At 40.5% G+C, this 19,238-nt stretch overlaps 1 protein-coding gene across 3 annotated transcripts in view; it reads right to left on the bottom strand.

Moving 5' to 3' along the window:
- Window positions 1–7,492, bottom strand: part of nr5a2 (nuclear receptor subfamily 5, group A, member 2) — a 47,064-nt gene extending 39,572 nt beyond the window's left edge. For 2 of the 3 annotated variants that reach the window (XM_027023982.3, XM_081708649.1), the window contains exons 1-4: window positions 7,205–7,492; window positions 5,050–5,181; window positions 2,930–3,048; window positions 755–896 (exon numbers count right to left, since the gene is read on the bottom strand). In XM_027023982.3, the coding sequence (XP_026879783.2) occupies window positions 755–896; window positions 2,930–3,048; window positions 5,050–5,181; window positions 7,205–7,271 (460 nt within the window). In that variant the 5' untranslated portion in view covers window positions 7,272–7,492. The remainder of the gene's footprint in view (window positions 1–754; window positions 897–2,929; window positions 3,049–5,049; window positions 5,182–7,204) is intronic. The other variant, XM_081708648.1, reaches the window with a different exon arrangement.
- Between the last annotated feature and the right edge of the window lie 11,746 nt (window positions 7,493–19,238).

Genomic DNA, 19,238 nt, shown 5'->3' with positions numbered 1-19,238 from the left:
TAGATATAGTGTGACCGCTGAACTGAGAGAATGGTGATTTGGGCTCTCATGGGACAAAACATTAAATCATTAAATTTGATGACCTTATAATTATAAATAGTACTATGAAATGCTATGAAGAGCAATATTATATATATATATATATATATATATATATATATATATATATAAATTGTTACATAATAGCACGACACAGTCATCAGTTTCAAATTGTTAAAAAAATCGGCTTTTTTGGATAATTATTTCAGAGAGGACTCTACTGAACAAAAGCCTATGAGTGTGCTTTCGACTGCGAACAGTATAGCCTGGTCAACATGGCCTTTTTGCGGGAGAATGTGGGAGAGGTGCAGTGCTGACAGTGCCCTTCCCAGCCACGGCGAAAGTGAGGTCTGACCCGCCTTTCGAGCCCGACGTTTCTGACAGGACGCTGGAGGGGCCTCACATCCCGCTGCTTGAACGAACCCGCAAATCAAAGCCAGCCAGCGTTAACATGACATCACTGGAAACTCTGCCCTCCGGCAATCACACAATTAATAGACATCGGAGTCCTGAATCTGCATACTGAGAGGAAAAGACTCTGAAGTCAGTGAGAGGCTTAGTGGGCCAGACACTTGTCTGTGCATTTCAGCGTGGAAAGAGGGCAGCCAACATGCCAATGCTGCAGCACAGTGGCCAGTTGCTGGTCACTGTTGTCTTGGGGCTCAGGATCCAGCTGGGAGCAGGGCTCTGAGAAGGCACCATGAGGCTCTCTTACCTTCCAGCTTCATGCCGACATTGAGGCACTTCTGGAAGCGGCAGAAAGGGCAGCGCTTGCGCTGGGTCTTGTCGATCTGACAGCTCTGGTTCTCGATGCACGTGTAGCGCTTGTTGTTCTGCACAGTGCGCTTGAAGAAGCCCTGCCGAGGAGAACCAATGAAGATGTCAAACATCTGACCCTCGGCGTTAGTTAATGTGCTATTCACCCACAGAGAAACAACGCACACACACTCACACTCACACGCATACACAGTCGTTTTCATTTACACAGGAATAAGGGGCGAGACCCACTCAAGGCCACACAAGTTGATGCATATGAAAAGAGAGCCAGGGGCTGTCAAAAGCTCACCAGCAAACGTTTACTTATATTAACACAAACACGGACACGCTGTCTCTCTCTCTCTCTCTCTCTCTCACACACACACACACACACACACAGCAAAAACTGACATGTGCATATACACTCATTGACATGAATAAACAGGGACAGATTTAAAAGCTCTATGATACCTGCTGAATAACTGGAAATACCAAAAGATTATTGTTAATCTTTTGCAGATATTTTAAAACAGAGTGATGGACTCTTTAGCAGAAGTAATATGCAATGAACTTAAAATAAAAAAGGACTTCCAATCGCATGTAGGGCAAAGTGATTCAGTAGTAGGACACAATAATTGTCAATATGTAGAGTCCAGAACTAGGGTACTCTCAGTTTATGAAATTTATTTGATTTTAGGGATGAACACTCAGTACTGCGTTTCAAGAGTCATCTATAACTATACACAGTGGATATTTCAGGACTTCGATTTACAAGTCATGATTTAAAGCAAATGTGTAATATAACTCCTTAAACATATAGCAAACACATAACAAGTCATATTTGTCTGTTTGTTTGTACAACAAATGAATGTTTATGTATCAATCTATTTATTAATTAAAAGCTCTGAAAGTTTAGCTGGAACTAAATCACTTAAAAATTTACAAATTTCTATAGTGCCTCTACCATCTAAGGTATAAAAATCCATAAATTAGATTCATAATTTACAATGGCTGAATTACAAGATTTCATCTGCAATAGGGCTGAATTCATTTTAGTGCAAGATAGAATCAAGTGGAAAAAAGCATTAACTTATTCTAGATCAACACCATGGGGAGAGTTATTAAACCTGACCCATTTTGGACTAAGACGATCAATATTGCATAGAACTCAGAAACATAAACACGCACACACACACACACACACACACACACACACACACACACACACCCACACACACACACACACACCCACACACATACACAAACAGTGAATGCGGTTCTGCATTACTCTGCATTCTGCATTGTGGACTGCTTAAACAAATTTAAAAATAATTTTGGCTTTAAGACTAATGCCGCCATATCTTGCCCAATTATCCAACGGGACATTTTTTTCTACTGTATTTGAAACATGTATTAGCAAAGAAAAGCTCTAGTATGGCTTCTATAACTTTCTATAACTTGCTGCTTGTTTCTACTAAAGCACCTTTATGAGCCAAGCTCTGGCAAATCATTGATTGTTTACAATCGCAGACAAAAGGCCTATATGTTTAAACAAAAACTTCACAAAATTTGTAAAAATACAAATGACAAACAAAGGGATGCCAAAGTAAAAATACGACATGCATATTGTAAGTTGTCTATGCTTGTCACAGCTGTTTTGATATCACATAATGCTAGTATGATTCCATGGTGACTTAATGCTGTATATCACATGCTGAAGAAAAAACCTGTGTGAGTGCATATAAGTAAAAGAGTTTGGAAAACTCCTAATGTGCATCTACTATTCGACTAGACTACTCAACTGGATTTTACAGTTCTTAATTGCTCTAGAACTTTCCCTTTTCCCTGCAATACTCCGGAAAATCACAATGTAACAATATAAAACCACAAAGCATTCAGGTGTAAAAAAATAAAAACACCCTATTGCTATTTCTGAATGTCAAATTCCTTGTAATCTTAAAAAATAAGCTTTCCACAATCTCAGAACTTCATAACATTTCATAACATCCACTTCATAACATTTATAGTCTATGCAAACCTGGGGTAGATCTAACTTTGTGCTCTGGCAAACAGTACATTGAATATGTGTCATCTCATCTGTAATATAGTAAAAGTACAGAAGAACATCACGTACCTTGCAGCTCTCACAGGTAAGCAGGCCATAGTGATATCCCGACACCTTGTCCCCACACACAGGACACATTTCGTCCAAGTCCTCATCATAAGAGTAGTCCATCATTTTAAACTGAGGGGCTGCAAAACATAACATAATGTAGTTCAGAAATAATCATATATCCCAGATGTTTCCATAGAGGAGTGGAGGCTATTGCAAATTTGTGCCTACGGTCCGTCGTTCTGCGAGCGAGGGTTTTGAGGTGTACTATTTGGAACTAGGGTAAGCTTTTAAATATTCTGCAGTAGCCTACAGTTGTATAAAAACATACTTCGGGGAAAAAGTTTGTCTGAGAAAAATATCCGTGAAAGTCTCGTCTGGTGTGGAGGATGGCCGCAGATAGGGCAAATATCACTTTCAATCTCGTTAATATTCATGATGCCTCGTAAATTGGTCGGAGATGCTCTTGCGTTGGAGTGAAACGTTTAGCCATCAGAAAAATGAAAGCACAACACCATTTTAATTACTGCCTCGTGCTTAGCTATCGGGCAAATGAAGAAGCAAAACTAGTTTTAAGTAGGCAGTGCGCGCGTGTTTGAAACAAGTTAATACATTTACTGTAAGCTTTACCTTTTCACACTGTGGGCCGTTGCTGTTCTTTCCAAATGGCTTTATTATGTTACGGTATTAACGTATTATGTATTTCTGTTATTTCAGTTTCTCCCCCCCCAAGTGTTCTTGAATTTAACAAACTATTTTTTAACAATCTACAAATGTAGGAAAGCCCCGGCTATGCCGTAACACTTCGTTCATTTACGAATTATAACACATTATATATATATATATATATATATATATATATATATATATATATATATATATATATATATATATATATATATATATATAAAATTACACTTTGTTTTTCTTTCCGTGAAAAATTGCCAAACTGAAATATTAGGTTTTTAACGCGTTACAAAGCTAGAACATAATAAAAAAATTGGTAAATTGTTCGTTGTTTACATGCCGGTGTTTAATTGCTTTACTGTCTCCAATCGTCCCAATAGGCTATAAAATATTACACAGAAGTGCAAGTTTTTTATTAGCCAATTAAAACGGAGAGTTCTTTAGGAACTGAGTGTATCTAGAAAGCAACAAGTTTTCCCCCATGTTCAAAAGAAAATATCGGAACTTTCTTTAACAGGTACCCTCTGCCTTTACTTATTATTATAATGAATTGACTATATAGAAATCAACTCTTTGTATACATTTTACGATAAAAAACATTTAGGTAAAATAAATTTTAACGACGAAATAATGTTCAGGTATGCCATCAACGAATACGCTTCCTCACCAAGTATCTTTATCACTTAAGCACGTGTAGACACAAACCGGGACACGTTTCTCCTTTTCTAAACAGGATTACTGGCCTACACGATGGCTATCCAGTTACACTGCTTTAATTGCCCGTAGCGCAAGAGAAACACAGTTGTTTGGCTACAAGTATTTATGTATATTTAATACGCTTTTTGTCAATTTTATCACATTAATCACTTAAGATTAGAAAAAACACACATTTTAATGTTTTGCCCCGCGTGTCAAAAGATCTCCTTTTCAGTGAATTGTAAGAAACAATCTATCGCAAGTTATTTTGGCCTAATATCGGCACTACAGTGAAATCGGAAGAAATTAGCGTGATATAATTACTAAAAGAGTTTGCGTATTACAAACATTATTCTTTGAAATGTGAAACTTTGTTTCCTAAATCATGCTTCGTGTCAGACCTTTACAACTAAACTTAAATGCTGGTACTAAAAGTATGTCACGTAATAGGCGTAAGCAGCAACTTGTCATTGTTGCGCCTTCGGGAAACAGGCTAGTAAGTGACCGTAAACAGCTGGCGGAACCGGTGGAGAGAATTTATAAGAATATATAAGACAGCGTGAGGGTTGTCTCACTGATAAAGATTTTTAACAGCGGTCGTTTTGTATCCAGTGGCGTGCATCCTGACACTGACATGTATCCTATGCTCTGCTGATTATTTAGACTTAAGGAAACTGAATTTAATTCCATCAACTGCGCACATGATACATACAGAGCGCAACTTTATTTGAACATGTGCAATTAGCCTTAGCTCTTACCTTGCATGTTTCCAGGCATATGCCCCTGTTCCCCATGCGATCGAGCGAGTCCTAGAGAGTCTGACTCGACTTTGGGTAGCATGACAGCTCTGCTAAGCTGAAGATGAGAAGACGTTCCGTCTGGTGATCCACCTGAACGTGAGAAGAACACCAGAGATCCTCACAAACCTAAAAGAGTCCGAAATCCCGGGTATGGCCCTACTCATAGGGTAAGATGACTACTAATAGGTTTTTACTCGCGCGCCCGGCAGCGCAAAAGTCGACCGCAGAGTAAGTTCATTTTGCGAAGACGCTGCAGCGCGACCTAACTATTATACAATTCAGCTGATAGAAAAAAAAACCGAATCAAGCAATAACGTAGAGAAACAGAGGCCAGTGCTTTAGCGAATGTTCTTTTGCAGTAACGAAATAGCCTACCGGTAAAAACTGAACAAGATTTAGATATAAAGACCCCCCACTGAATATTTCTACATCTGTTTTTTGTTGTTGTTGGTTTGTTTTGTTTTTTGATTTGTCCGACGGCCTAAGATCTAATTTAACCGGGAGTTAGCGAACTGTCAGGAACTTCACGCTAGCTCGGTGGCGGCCCCCTCCTTGGCGCGGTGTTTGACTCGGTCTACCGGAGCAAGCTATGAGATGTGAAGTTCAAACCGCTCCTTGCTGCTTTGTTTACTCCGCATTGACACCGCTTTGACCAATCAGGACTTCACTTGGTTCGCTGACATCACACGTTTCGTCCAATCACACCTTGAGACAATCGTCAGCGCCTCAGCCCTTTTCAATCGCAGATCACAGCTGTTTAACGCAACTAATGATGGACCTTAAAGCACCTGGAAACACAGACAATTCAAACTTACATAGTTCAACGTTAGGAGAGACACAACTATAGACAACTTTCGAGGTATGTCAGTAAAGCCACGAGATAATAGTTATTCTAGCTATTACATGTGATTGCACAATAATTTATCTTATTGTCATAATAAATACAATTAAACCAATCTGAAAATCAGCTCAAAAATGTAAACAACTACACGAAAAAGGTCATGCTTAGACCGAATAGACTTTTGAGAAGGCTAGCTTGTGACAGCCTAGTGAAGACAATTGAACATGTTTTACCGCAACAGAGAATTTATGCACAATAAATATAAGTGCTTGATTTTGCAGAAAGCAAATGTTTGTTTTAAAAAAGATTATGGACAGTTAAGTGGTTTCTTTTATTTCGACTAATTTACGGGTGAAAATATATACAGTTCTATCTGTAATTCCTAAAAGATTTATTTGTAAGGATAAGACGGCATGTTTTAAAGACTAAAACAATATTATTTTCAACGTACACTTAAGAAACCTTAAAACATAGAACCTGATGGGTTAACAAAAATGCGCGCATATTACAAACGGGCTCAGGACAGCAGTTGACACATGTTTAGTCTTTCAAGTTCACGCTGAGTCTTCCTCCGTAGCCTATTATTTCCATGTGCAAAATAGTTTTTCATCCTCGAAAGCGAAATTTTTTTTTATCCCGCTTTAAGATGAACTCTCGAAATTACAGATACCACATTTATACACTAGGCTGTTAATCAAAATTCGATATGTTTACTTGTGAACATTTAGCGCCCTAAATATGGAAATCTGTTATTACCATATACTTATACTAATACTAATGCAACACATAATAATAACGTATAATGTATTTGAAAGAATAATACAGTAATAATTTAAGATGGAATACCCACGCCAATCTTTGGTAACATCAAAGCAACAAATGTCTCTTTGTGTCAGCTAAAACGTAGAACGACGACAGCTAAGTTAAAAAAATAACGACAAACTTGAAAATGGACAGATAACCGTCAGTAGCACTGTGATCAAGGCTAAAGCTAATACCTTAGGAATATCTTGTCATTTCAAAGTGAATGATGCATATATGGCGTTATTTCACAGTACTTCAGATTTATTGAAATGTTTGAATAAAGCTCAGGGTATAGTGAATTAACTCACGCTGCAGGTAAGGCCTGCTTTCACGTCTTATAGATCTTAGGAACACGAGGATGGTTTACTAACAATTGTGTTTGTTTGTTTGTTTGTTTGTTTGTTTGTTTGTTTGTTTGTTTGTTTGCAGTCAACTTATCTCAAAGACTGACTAGCCTAGCCTACTTACCTAAACATGATACTTCATCTTCGCAGGAGTCACCTTGTCCTACTTCACTTTCAGAACTTGACGACATTATCAAACTAATTATTCGTTTAAAGAAACCCAAAGAGCGACTTGCCTATTATTATTCGAAAAGCTAAAGCCTACTTTACAACATTTTAGCCTCTGTCAGAAGTTTTAGAGTTACAGCGCTTTAAGCCTCAGTGTTAAGCGTCTCCAGAAGTGAAGTCATCCTACAGGTAAGAGAAGCAACCGCCTTGCCTCGCTCCTTAGTGTGACACGCGCCGCCCGCCTTCTTCCCCACACCTTGTCGTATAGTGTCCCACGTTTAACCAACGGTCATCCCTCACCGGCGTTAATCAACAGTATTGAAAACCCTCCCGACGGATAGGCCTTCCTGGATCACGTGGTACTGGACAGGTTGATAACCACCAGTTATAAAGTGACACAGGTAGATAAGCGCGAGTTGACGGATTGTACTGAAGGAATGATTAACCGGTGGGAAGTGAGGTAAAGTTGTTATACAGGCCATTGACTGAATCCTCCGGGGATGGTGGTAAAAACGAGATCAAAAGGACGCATCAACAGGTTGAAAGAGCATGTACTCAAACTTTGAACTACTACGGCAAGCGTTGGATTTTTTATTGTTATTTTTGAGGATACCTTGTCTTTTTAATACTGAAAAGCGATTCAGCTCTGACAATTGATTCATACTAATGTTTTAAATATTACAACATGCGAGATTTATAATCATTTTTCGTTAACATATATAGGTATTTCAAAGCAAGATTATTATCTTGCCGTGGATGTGGTCAAGCCTAGTCATCAATGCAAATTGATGAATTTAAGCACCAAAAAATGTATATAAAAAAGCAGAACAAGCCATTTGGGACAACATGGTGAGTGTTGATTTGGTTAATTTTACCTTATCAGATCACCTGTTGCAAAGCTCTAATTATGTGCAGAGTCAAAACAACACTTTAAACTGCTGCTTTTCCACATTATCACCTTTTTCATTCTTAATAAATACAATCACAATTTACACTAAATCTCACTGAACTCTATTCTAATAACAGCACTGGTGAACGTCACAGCTGTAAGCTCCTACTCCTCTTGCCCATTGAAATAAAGACGCAGTTTTATGCAAGGCAAAAGGCCAATGGTCTGTTTAAATTTGAGGCCTGGATAAAGCGAGATGAGTGGCCCAGTAAATACTCGCTTGTTGACTGAGGCGGGAGATCCTAATGACCCTGCCGTCACTTGGTTAGGCCGTGGCTCCAGTGCTGTGTTGGCTACCATAAGTGGACGGGCCCTGATAACAGGAGGGCCCCTGAGAGCTCTTTGCTTACCCGTGAGATTACCGGCTCACGTCAGCTCACAGCCAGGGGATTTGTCAACTTAACCCCAGCTCCTCTTTTTTTTTTTTTTTTCTGACCCCACCCCCCTCCCCTCCCCAAGCTCATTTTTATGATGCTCAGAGGAACCCAGAGCTAAAGGTGGAGCTCTTTACGGCAGAATAAACCATTACCAGTCCTAACACAGGTGGGGTCAAGGTTTCAATCTCATTGGAGAGAGTTCCAGGAGCTAATGAAACCAGGATCATGCACTCTTATTGAAGTGCATTTACACTTAGTTATTAACATGTGATTCCCTCTCCCTTTATATGAAACCTCATTGCGTGTCTTGTGTATCAGCCAAAATTTGTACATGCATTTCATCACATTTCAAGGTATTATGTTTGATTTGGGTGAAACTTAGTGACTTCAAAGCACTGATATCCATTGTATGCTTCGTGCTATTCTGGCTTCTACGTTGCATATCTATATTGTTAAGTAGTTCTACATATAAAATGCTACATGCATATTTATGCAAACTACCTTTGTTTATCAATTAAATATTTGTCGTCAAATCATCAAGCTGAAACCTAAATATGATGTCCTATTGTAAATAACTAAAAATGGCACTTATGACTCAGTTCTACTGATAATGGACCACATTATAAAATATAATGAATTATGTCCACACTTTGGTCTAATAGCTGTTGAACTGCAATGGCTTGGATACAGCATAGGTAAAAACCAAAGGGCGTGGGATGACCAGACTCTGAGGATGTTTCCTGGTTGTGACAGAATGACTCTTTGTTTTGTATGGTATTAAATGTGTGTGCGTGTCTATGTGTAGGTGAGGATGTTGTCATTGACACCGGTGGCTTGTCTGTTACAGTGTGTGTGAACCCCATGTTATGTTGACCTTCCTTGCTCGTCATCACAGTACTGTGTGGAAATGAGGAGATGAGCATGAGGGAGAGAAGGGGAGAGAGAGGGGTGGATGTATGTGTGTGTGTGTGTGTGTGTGTGTGTGTATATGTGTGTGTGTGTGTGTGTGTGTGTGTGTGTGTGTGTGTGTGTGTGTGTGTGTGTGTCGCCAAGCGTTGTCGGCAGTGTAAACAGCAGTCCAAGCCTGGGAAAAGGACAGCGTGTGTGGCACGGCACTTCTGAGTCATGCACCTCGGTTATCATGTTTGTTTCATGGCTCTACCTGTGATCTGTTTACTTTAGCATTCTTCCCTTCTACTGTGCCGCTGGCAGCCATATTCCCAGCTAAAGGAATGTCCACATTGCTCCAATCAGATCATCCCTGTCCCGTTGTTAATTAAACCCCATATGTTTTCCTCTGTGCCTCCCCTCTGTCTGAGCACCTTGTGAGACAGACAGGGGAAAAAAAAGATGAGAGAGAAAAAGAGAGAGAGAGAGAAAGAGAGAACATGTCCTAGCACTGTTATAGCTATTAGCAGGTCAAGCAACAGTCATTGTTCATTGCTTCCTATATGCCACTATTTTCAAAAGCTTCAAGGAACAATGGCGCTTGTGGGGCCATCAGGTGTTCGCAATCCCAATGAAAACAAAGCAGGGCGAGGCCGGAGGGAAGGCCCGAGAGAGCCCCACAAAGAGAATGCGGAGTCCCACGCTTTGTAGCCCACTGCTACCGTCACTGCCTCCTCCATGATATAGAAAGTGGACTAATTTGGAGATTGGGTGTTAAGTGTTAAGTTTAGGATGCATTTGTTTTGTTTGGGATGGTGGGTTTCACATATGCCCCAGCCGGGGAGTAAATATGAAACCAGCTGTGACTGGAATGCAAGGCTGATGCTGTGCATTGTCTGGCCATGTGGATGGTGCAGACGAGGGATGTGGAAGTCCTATGGAGACTTGTGCAATGCGTAAAGGAAGGATGGCTTGCGTGCAGCTGGGGCTCAATAGCCATCGTTTAATATAATGGATTTTGATGAGTGCATCACAGCCTGTTTTACACTCGAGAGAATGATCATTAGTAACCAAATGTTGAAACAATCATTGTCGTCATACATACAAAAGAAACGAATAATGAATTAATAATGAATCAATGACAATAGTGGAAATATTGTCATAAATATCCTCCTGCATATGAGTGTAACAGCATCCTTCATTCAGAGACTCAAACAGCTCAGACCGTGCACAGACACATGCACATATGCACATGCATACAGAAACCTGCACACAAGCCGAGGAGCCCGTGTTAAATCACAGGTGATGGAGCGACGCTGACACGTTGGCCTCTCTCCCCTCCGCCTGACCCCTGCACGGGCCATTCTCTCTGCCGAGCTGCCCCTCTCCTCACCCAGGGCCTGGGCAGCCAGGCGGAACAGAAGATCCAGGCCAGTCGAGCATGAGGGCCGTCATCCCAGTTCTGCCACCTCACAAAAGCCCAATCCACTACTATGCTAATGACTCAGAACTGATAAGGGCAACTAGGAGACCCTTAAGTATCTTTTACCCACTTCAGGGAAGCATTAAGATATTCCTTTTTTTATCTTCCAAGGACTTGCACGGCACAGAGCTAGAAGGGCAATTATCACCCCATCGATATAGTTAATCCATTTGGCTGTTTTCAGTGATATCTGCTTGAGTCAACTGTAACCCATAATAAAAGCTAATTGCACATAATCCTAGATCAATAAATTAAGAGGTGGCAAGGCATGGCCTTTAAAACCTTAAAAGATGGAGGATTTTGGTGTGTCGTTTGAACTCTTTTCAGAAGTGCATTAGTGGGTTCTCATAAGTGTTTAATAGAGTTCCATGCAGATGATCGTCTAATTGCATAAGGCCTCTATTAGACCATTGCATATATCTAATTAGGCCAAAATGTTACCACCAGTTAACACATGCCCAAGTTATGACAAGAAAAGCACAGACAAAGAAGGTTTGTAGTGGGAGCTTATAGTACGTTGTTTGATGAGGCTGGTTTGGATGTGTACAAGCCCATACAACAAAGTGAACGAAGAGTGACTGAACTGCCCTGTTTGCCGACCTCTTCCTAAGGGACAGCCCCCACTAGGCTCCTTACTGCACTCAGACTGCATTTACTCTTCTTCTCTTTGTCTGCTTCTCCCATCATCAAGAGTTGCCATTGTGCTGGCTAAGCCGTAGACTAATGTCAGGTAAATACTTTGCCTAACCATTAACACAGGGATGGCTGTTTGAACAGTCCCACACACAGGAATGGCATTTACGGTGGGGGGCCTATTTTGATAGAGAAGAATCTCCATCAATTAGTCCCATCACATGCTGCTTTATCCTTGTGCCAGGACTGAGGGTTGTGTATATGAGAGAGAGAGAGAGAGAGAGAGAGAGAGAGAGAGAGAGAGAGAGAGAGAGAGAGAAAGAAAGAGAGGGAGAGAGAGGAAGAGATACAGTTTGCCTAGCATTTAATGGCACTCTAACCAAAGAGCAGATCATTAACCCATTAGACTAACATGTCTCCACAGCTTTCCCATAGGAGACTCTTGGAGAGAAGTGCCTTTTCTCCCTGCATTTCAGCACTTACTGTAAACCTTAGGCTCAGGGGAGACATGGGGAGAAATCATACCACTCACACAAAGCTCAATTGGGCGCTCACTCATTACTCGAGGTGTTAACAACTGTGGTGGAGGTTTGGAAGTTTAGGTGTTTATACACTATGGAAGCACCATGTTTCATTTTCCATAAAATGACTCCACAAATATTAGGCGAGGTGTTTAATGGCTCTTGTAATTGCGACTAACATTTCTGTGGTGGCTTTTTTCATTATACCTGTAAAGTTTTTATGCATGTACAGTTTTGATAGACACTGCAGTCAGCTCTTTTGCAGTGCCTAGAGAAGAGATCCTGCAAATAAAAACTGTACCATACTCTTCTTAATTCATAGAAAGCCTTTCTAAAGGGAGGGAGGTGTTATTGACATCATGTCATTGAGGCCTGTGGGATTATGTTTGTTTTGGCCCAAGCTGTCCAGCGTTGAGTCGAGAAGTACTCTATCTATTTCTTCCTCTCAATGGCTCGCTCTTCCTGTCTGGCAGCAGCCCTGTTCTCACCGGTACGGAAAGCCGCCCCAAAATCAAACATGCGTCTTCGATTTGGGCTCACGAGCAAAACAACCACGCACGCCTTCCTCCGGAATCAGCCTGCCTTCCGTGACGAGTTCCCTTCTGGGCTGACTAGAGAACAAGATGCAGTTGCTGAGCGAAATTTGGGATTGATGGAAGTTTGGACTGAGGATTTTCGAGAGATCTGGATGTAAATTGGTCTTAATGGCAGACACTTGGCGAGGCAGGGATGGTTTGATCTGAGAAGTTTGGGAAAGTTTTGTATATTTTCTGAGTGCGGCAGCTAGTGGAAACAGCTTTGGCCGGGGTGAGCAGGACCACCCATGTCCTCTCTCTCTCCAGGAGAGACCACTGCCATTCATTAGAGTCATTCTCTGAGGTGGGATCTGTGGCCAGGACACCTGTGTGAGAAGGCAGAACTGGGCTATCACCAGCAAAAAAAAAAGAAGAAACACTGATCCACGGGCCAAGCAAGGACGGCTGGGTAAAAAATCACTTCCAGCTTCAGCTGACATGCCGGAATCCTCCTCATATGTTTCTCGTGCAAAAAGCATGCAACAGAAATCTTACATCCACACTTGGTTGACATGTTACTGCAACATGGGAATGTGATGGGGAGGAGAAAAAATCCTTTCAAAGGGTACTCATAAGCTATTACTGCAAAAATAAGTGTCATTCTATGTGGAATTCGGGCTTTCTCGGCCCTGTGGCCTGGGTTGTTGTATGAAATATTTTACAAGAAAACCAACTGGATATAAATGGGGGTTCGATCTATTCCCACAGTGATCCGGGACTGTTATAGGGACTTTGAGGTGTTTTACCTTGTGTAGACGCCAATAAATCTGTCGCCAGCAGAGATTCGTCTCCCGACTCTCAGAGGGAACAGATTGTGGCTTTCAATGGGGGCGAAAAGAAGTGACCTGTCAGACCACCCCATTTATCACGGGGACAAAACGCTCCCAATCCTTTCTGCTGACTGCCTCCAGTCTTCCTGCAAAGCACATTCAGTACATGCAGGCCTCCAAATGAATATTTTTATTTGATCAATATTTTCTAATTCATTTGCAAGACACAGAGTGATCCTTTGATTTGATTTTGCTTTATTATTCTTAAGCGCCACAGCTGAATTCAATGAGGATATAATACCCTACATCTAGAAAACTGCAAATAAAAAATGATGCCACACTGTTGAATTATGCAAGAATCCGCAGTGCATCTATTACAGTATTTATGGAATAAATGATGCACTAATGAATTAAATAGATGGGTTAGATGTATGTTTTCATTCAACTATAAAAAGCTGGCAGGTGCTGTGGCATCATAATTAAAGACCTCTGAGTGAATCAGACTAGTTGCCAGCAACCTGACAAATGCTCTCATTCTGCTTTATGACTGGCATTTAGCATTTAACGTATGTTCATGCTTACAAACATACATGACTGAACACTTTTTTTTCCCCAGTTTTCCTACTTAAAATAATTATTAAATAATTATATAAAACTTTGAAAAAATATTTCATTTCCATATGGAAACTGTTGCCTCAAATGTGTGTGTGTGTGTGTGCGTGTGTGTGTGAGAGAGAGAGAGAGAGAGAGAGAGAGAGAGAGAGAGAGAGAGAAAGAAAGAGGTGGTACTTCATTCACATAGCAAATTCAGATAGACCATTCAGCTAGGCCAAAATAAATTTAATTAAAAACTTTTAGGGCATTCTATTTATTTCTCTCTAATTAGCAATAACCTTTAAAAAATACACATATACAATATATTACAGTACATTAATTAGTTGATATCTCTGATGTATTATATCTTTTCTATGTATGATGCTTTTTGCATCGAATAAAACTTAAGCATTTATGCATCTCAATCTGGGTGAAAAAAATAAATAAATACATAGAGAGTGTAGGATGTCCCCAAAGGAACAAAGCATATTTGTTTTCCATTTGTTGTTTCCCTATTGACTCCAATTTGCATTAGCTGCCCTCCCACATACATATTGACTGGCCTATTAGAGTCAGCATATTTTACCTAATTAACTATTCAAATCACATTTTTCACAAACTGCCTAACCTGTCAATCTTTGCAACGATAATATGTCCAAAGTAGGGTTATGTAGCCATTTCAGATTACTGTATGAATTCAAATGTAAACATTTTAATAATTTCTGATTTGATTTGAATAGTCATAATCAGTACTAGTGCAGTTATCATGCTAAAGTTGTCAAATTTAATCCAGTTAATCCAAATTCCGATCCTCCTCCTGGAAAAATCTTGGACAGTTATCATTGTACAGGCCAACTGTACCTCTTGCACTGCCTGGTGTGATAAATGAGCTATGCGCCTATGGCTGTCGATAGAAAGCATATATGGGAAATAAACCAAACTTGTTCCCAATGGCAGGTATCTGGACAGATAAATCATAGTAACAGCCAATAATAAATGCATCATGCTTCTATGTTTTTAAACCCTCTGGCAGGTGTATTGAATGGGAAACCTTGTGTGGGAGAAAATAGACCTTTATTGATCAGAAACAAGTGCACAAAAAATCTACTGACATCCAGGAAAATGATCCTCTTCCACAATTCTTTACAGACTGTCAGTGCCATAAATATAAGTGATTTGGCATATTTTTAATGGATGACGTGATTATGAAGCTGTTAGCCAAAATATACCAAAGATGGTCAATTACATTTTAAAATATGAAAATGGAACCATACTTACATGATTAAGAATACATGTGGATTCCACTTTGTTTATAAGACACACAAGCAAGACATTTAAAGCTGACATTTTTATCTTTGCTACCTATGCCGCCAGTACTGCTTCAACAATCATTTCTTCTCTGGTCTCCAACTCTGCTGCCTGCAGCTGAACCGATCTTGTCCAGGAATCTGGTACCGGCCCAATTCAAACATCCAGGTCCTTAGTTAAGAACTAGCTGTAGTGGTGTGGTCTCAAAATATTTTGTCTGTGGCCAGACAATTAAGGATTTAGGTGTGGCAGAGAGGAAGAATGTGGAAACTGGATCTATGCAGTGGGCCTGGACCCACACCCTGCAGTCTTGGCTTCCTGTTAATTCCATATGCACCCATTCGCACCAGAGGATCTGAGCAGGCTCTCTGGCATTGTTCTGACTGCGTCCCAGTGATCGGAGGCAGCAGGGAAGGCAACTTCTCCCCAGTCGCTTTCCTCTCTGTAACCTGCGGGACACCAATGGGAACCCATTCGTCAAGGCACACGACGTGCGTGCCTCCCTGCTTTTAGTGCTCTCGCAGTGTCTTGGCATGCTCTCTCTGTGTGTTGGAACGCGACAACTTGGCATTAAGCACGAGTAGTATGTGAAGCAGTCCTAAAAGAACTTAACTGAAGCATTCGAGCGAAATTTCAGATGCAATGAAGAGTTGCACAAATGGCTGATGCCCTGATAACATTGGACAACCTGAATAGTTCCAAACAGGAAGGACGACAGCGGGTTAAGTTGAACATGGCCCCCATGGGTCACTGTGACATCCGGCCCTCTAAAACCTGTCTGCAAACCCAGACCTGCTGATTTCAAGTAGTAACTCTTCTGAGAAGAGTTTCATATGGACAACAACAAAAAATGTCCCATGCTTGAAAAGACTGAAGTTATTTTTATCAGCCTGTCTCCGAGTGCTTAGAAATGAGAGGACAGCTTCTTTCTCTGACCTCGGCAACTTCACTCCTGTTTTCGTAAACGCAACTTGTAGCAAATCTCTTACAAATCACTGTTGCAATGGAAAAATATTACTGATTTGGCAGGTGAGAGGAGAAAGAACAAATTGAGTCATCCCTCAAAATATACGTAGTCTGCTGACATTCATGAAATAGCTACTGTAGAAATAGAGTCCTTTACCTTGACTTCTGCAGATCCTGGCCTGCCCAGGTTCAGATCTTAGGGCAGTTTCTTTCATACTCGTTAGGCCCGTCTTGGTCTAAGTCAGTGCCATTCTGATCAATGAGCAACACTTTACCATGTCCTGAAGGAAACCGTGTCCTCGCTGATCCTTGATATAGGCAACTTTTATTTCTTCTACCATTTTGTAAAATGTATTAAAAGATTTCAGGAGGCCAACTACTTCTACCAATGAATTAGTCTAAATTAGACTAAAGTAAAGTAGTTAAAGTCATTGGCCTCGTGAAATGTTTATGGTCTTTGTGGAATGGTGTAAGACTTTTTAAGCTTGATGTGACAGAATATTCTTTGCAGCATTTTGTTAAGTAGCAAAATAGATATAGAGTAAATGTTTTGACAGTGGCATAAATAATACCAAAGTAAAGAAAATTAACTTCTAAAACCAAATGATGCCCATTTATCAAAACGGATGAGCATTGCTCCTCACTGATGTCAGTAAGGCTCCTATTTTAGTTCTTCTTATGGAACCACTAGTTCAGATTGTTTTCCAAAGGAGTAAGGAATGGCAGCTTTGTCAAAACAAATTGACAGACCTTGATGCCTATGGGCACTGGAATCTACACAGAAAATTATGGAGTCGGTGGGGCATGGTATTTCCAACATGCCCTTCTTCTATGTTTTACTATCACTGAGTGGGCCTCCTCTGGCTTGCCATAGCTCTCCCCACATAAAGCACGTCAGCATGTATGTCCACCACAGCTTGAAAAGACGTTCAAATGTCGGCCAAGAGGAAGAAGCCATTGCAGGCGACCAGTTTGCACCTTTAAAAAAATATTTTCTGCAGTTTTCCTTGCATGTGACATTTAGGTACTTGGAGCAAGCCAAAGTAGAATGTTTTTTTAAACTGCCAAAACAGCAGTATGTCTGACCTGGCATCACAAGACCTTACTACATTATTCTGAACATAGAGGAACTGATGTCAAAGTCCTGTGGACATTTTTGGGTTGAAATGGTGAAATTGGAGTGGAGCATTTTCAGAAAATTCAGCAATTTGTAAAAAAAACAAAAAAAAACCCACAAAAAACTTTCTTTATTGAATAAACACATGAGTACAGAAGTTATGTTACCTTAAGATTTTTTGTAGCAGTGCTGTGCAAAAAATCTTAAAATGTGTCTGGAGAATCAAGTGACTGTTTCTAATGGAGCATGTCACCCTTTCCCTGAAATATTCTAGCATCTTCACAGAATGCTAAGATTTTGAAAACTATACTAACTAATGCACTAATACACTAAGCTACACTAACACAATGCATTAAGAACAATGTTTCTTGAAAATAACTTACATAATGTAAAGGGCTTCCACATTATTTACACCACTACTCTTAAATAATTATTTTAAGCCACCTCAAGCTGAGCTGTATGGTGGCTGGAGAATTTAAACTGAAGACTGCTGTCTCAGCAGTGCGAACGTTTTGTTTTCTTCAGGAAATATCTGTGGAGAGGAGAAAGCCGGCTGCCATATTCAATGAGGATTAAGCCTGGAAGTAGAGGGATGTCTCTGGCAGAGAATAAACTGAACACAGAAACTACCATACAGTTATGCATCAGCAGCACATGTGAAATTAATGATGTAATCACTCTTACAAACAAAAGAACCATTCCTGAAACATGCAAAATCACTCTCCTCGATAGAACGATGCTTTAAAAGCAAACGTGCTTACTACTCTAGCTTTCATGTAGTCCATATGCACGAGCTTCAGACAAAACTCAGCAAAAACTGTGGCAAACACATACACGTGGTTTGGGGCAGGAAACATTCTGTAGTTTATTAACTTCTCCTCCCCCTAAAATAGAGAAAAACCAATTAATCCGCCCTGGCTTGTGGCTTGAGAAAAAGTGAACATGCCGTGGTTTGCAGCACTTGGCCAGGCTCCCCTCCATTCCTCCCCACTTCTCCAGTCGTCTACGAGAAGAGAGAAGTATAGACAAGGGAAAAACGAGGCCTGGTGAGAAACTCCAGACTCTGCTGTGTTGACCACACAGGGATTCGGGGATTACGTCTCGATTACTGTGTTTCAAACATCATCTCGCGGTAGAGGAATACATTAATCAGGAGTGAAAAACGCCACATTCAAAGATGACCCGGAATTACAAGCCTAGAGGAGTTTCTCTCAAAATAAAGAAATAAGGATAATATGTATCACTTTACTGTTAAAGTCTGATATAGCCCTATTCACAAAAATGGTGTGCGGGGGGGGTGCAAATGAAAACAGCTGGGGGAGAATTAACCTCTAAATCTCTAAGGAGGATCTCTCACTCCTCATGTTTTCTACTGATCTCTAACTCCACACCTTTCATATTGCTTTCACTGAAGCTGCTACATACGTCACAGTGGTTGCTTCATAACTAAAAAATAAGCCTGGGATTTAGGTGTATAGTCTTTGGTGTGGTTAACTGTGAAGAATTTTTTAAAATTCAAGCCTCATTTTTCAAATACAAAGATGTCAGGTAATGTTGAGTAAAGGGCTACAAGCCCAGCAAGTCTGCGACAAGCTTTTGTTCTCCCAGCAACCACAGAGAAACTATGGTAAATAGGAAACATTGAGTAAAAATCAAGTGAGGACAAAAACCTCCCACCTCTTTTCTACAACTCCCTCAGTCCTCAGGAAGAAGATAGGAAGTCCAGGAACAGGTTTGATCGATGTCATGGTGTGCAGAGAGGAAGAAACAACATGGAAGGGTGCAGAGGGCCTGGCTATTTTTGCGCCA

The sequence above is a fragment of the Electrophorus electricus genome, chromosome 26, assembly GCF_041902795.1.
Source record: "Electrophorus electricus isolate QZ-2024a chromosome 26, ASM4190279v1, whole genome shotgun sequence".
Lineage (NCBI taxonomy): Eukaryota > Metazoa > Chordata > Actinopteri > Gymnotiformes > Gymnotidae > Electrophorus > Electrophorus electricus.
Note: the sequence above shows the minus strand (reverse complement) of the source record. Positions and strands in the feature narration are given on the sequence as shown.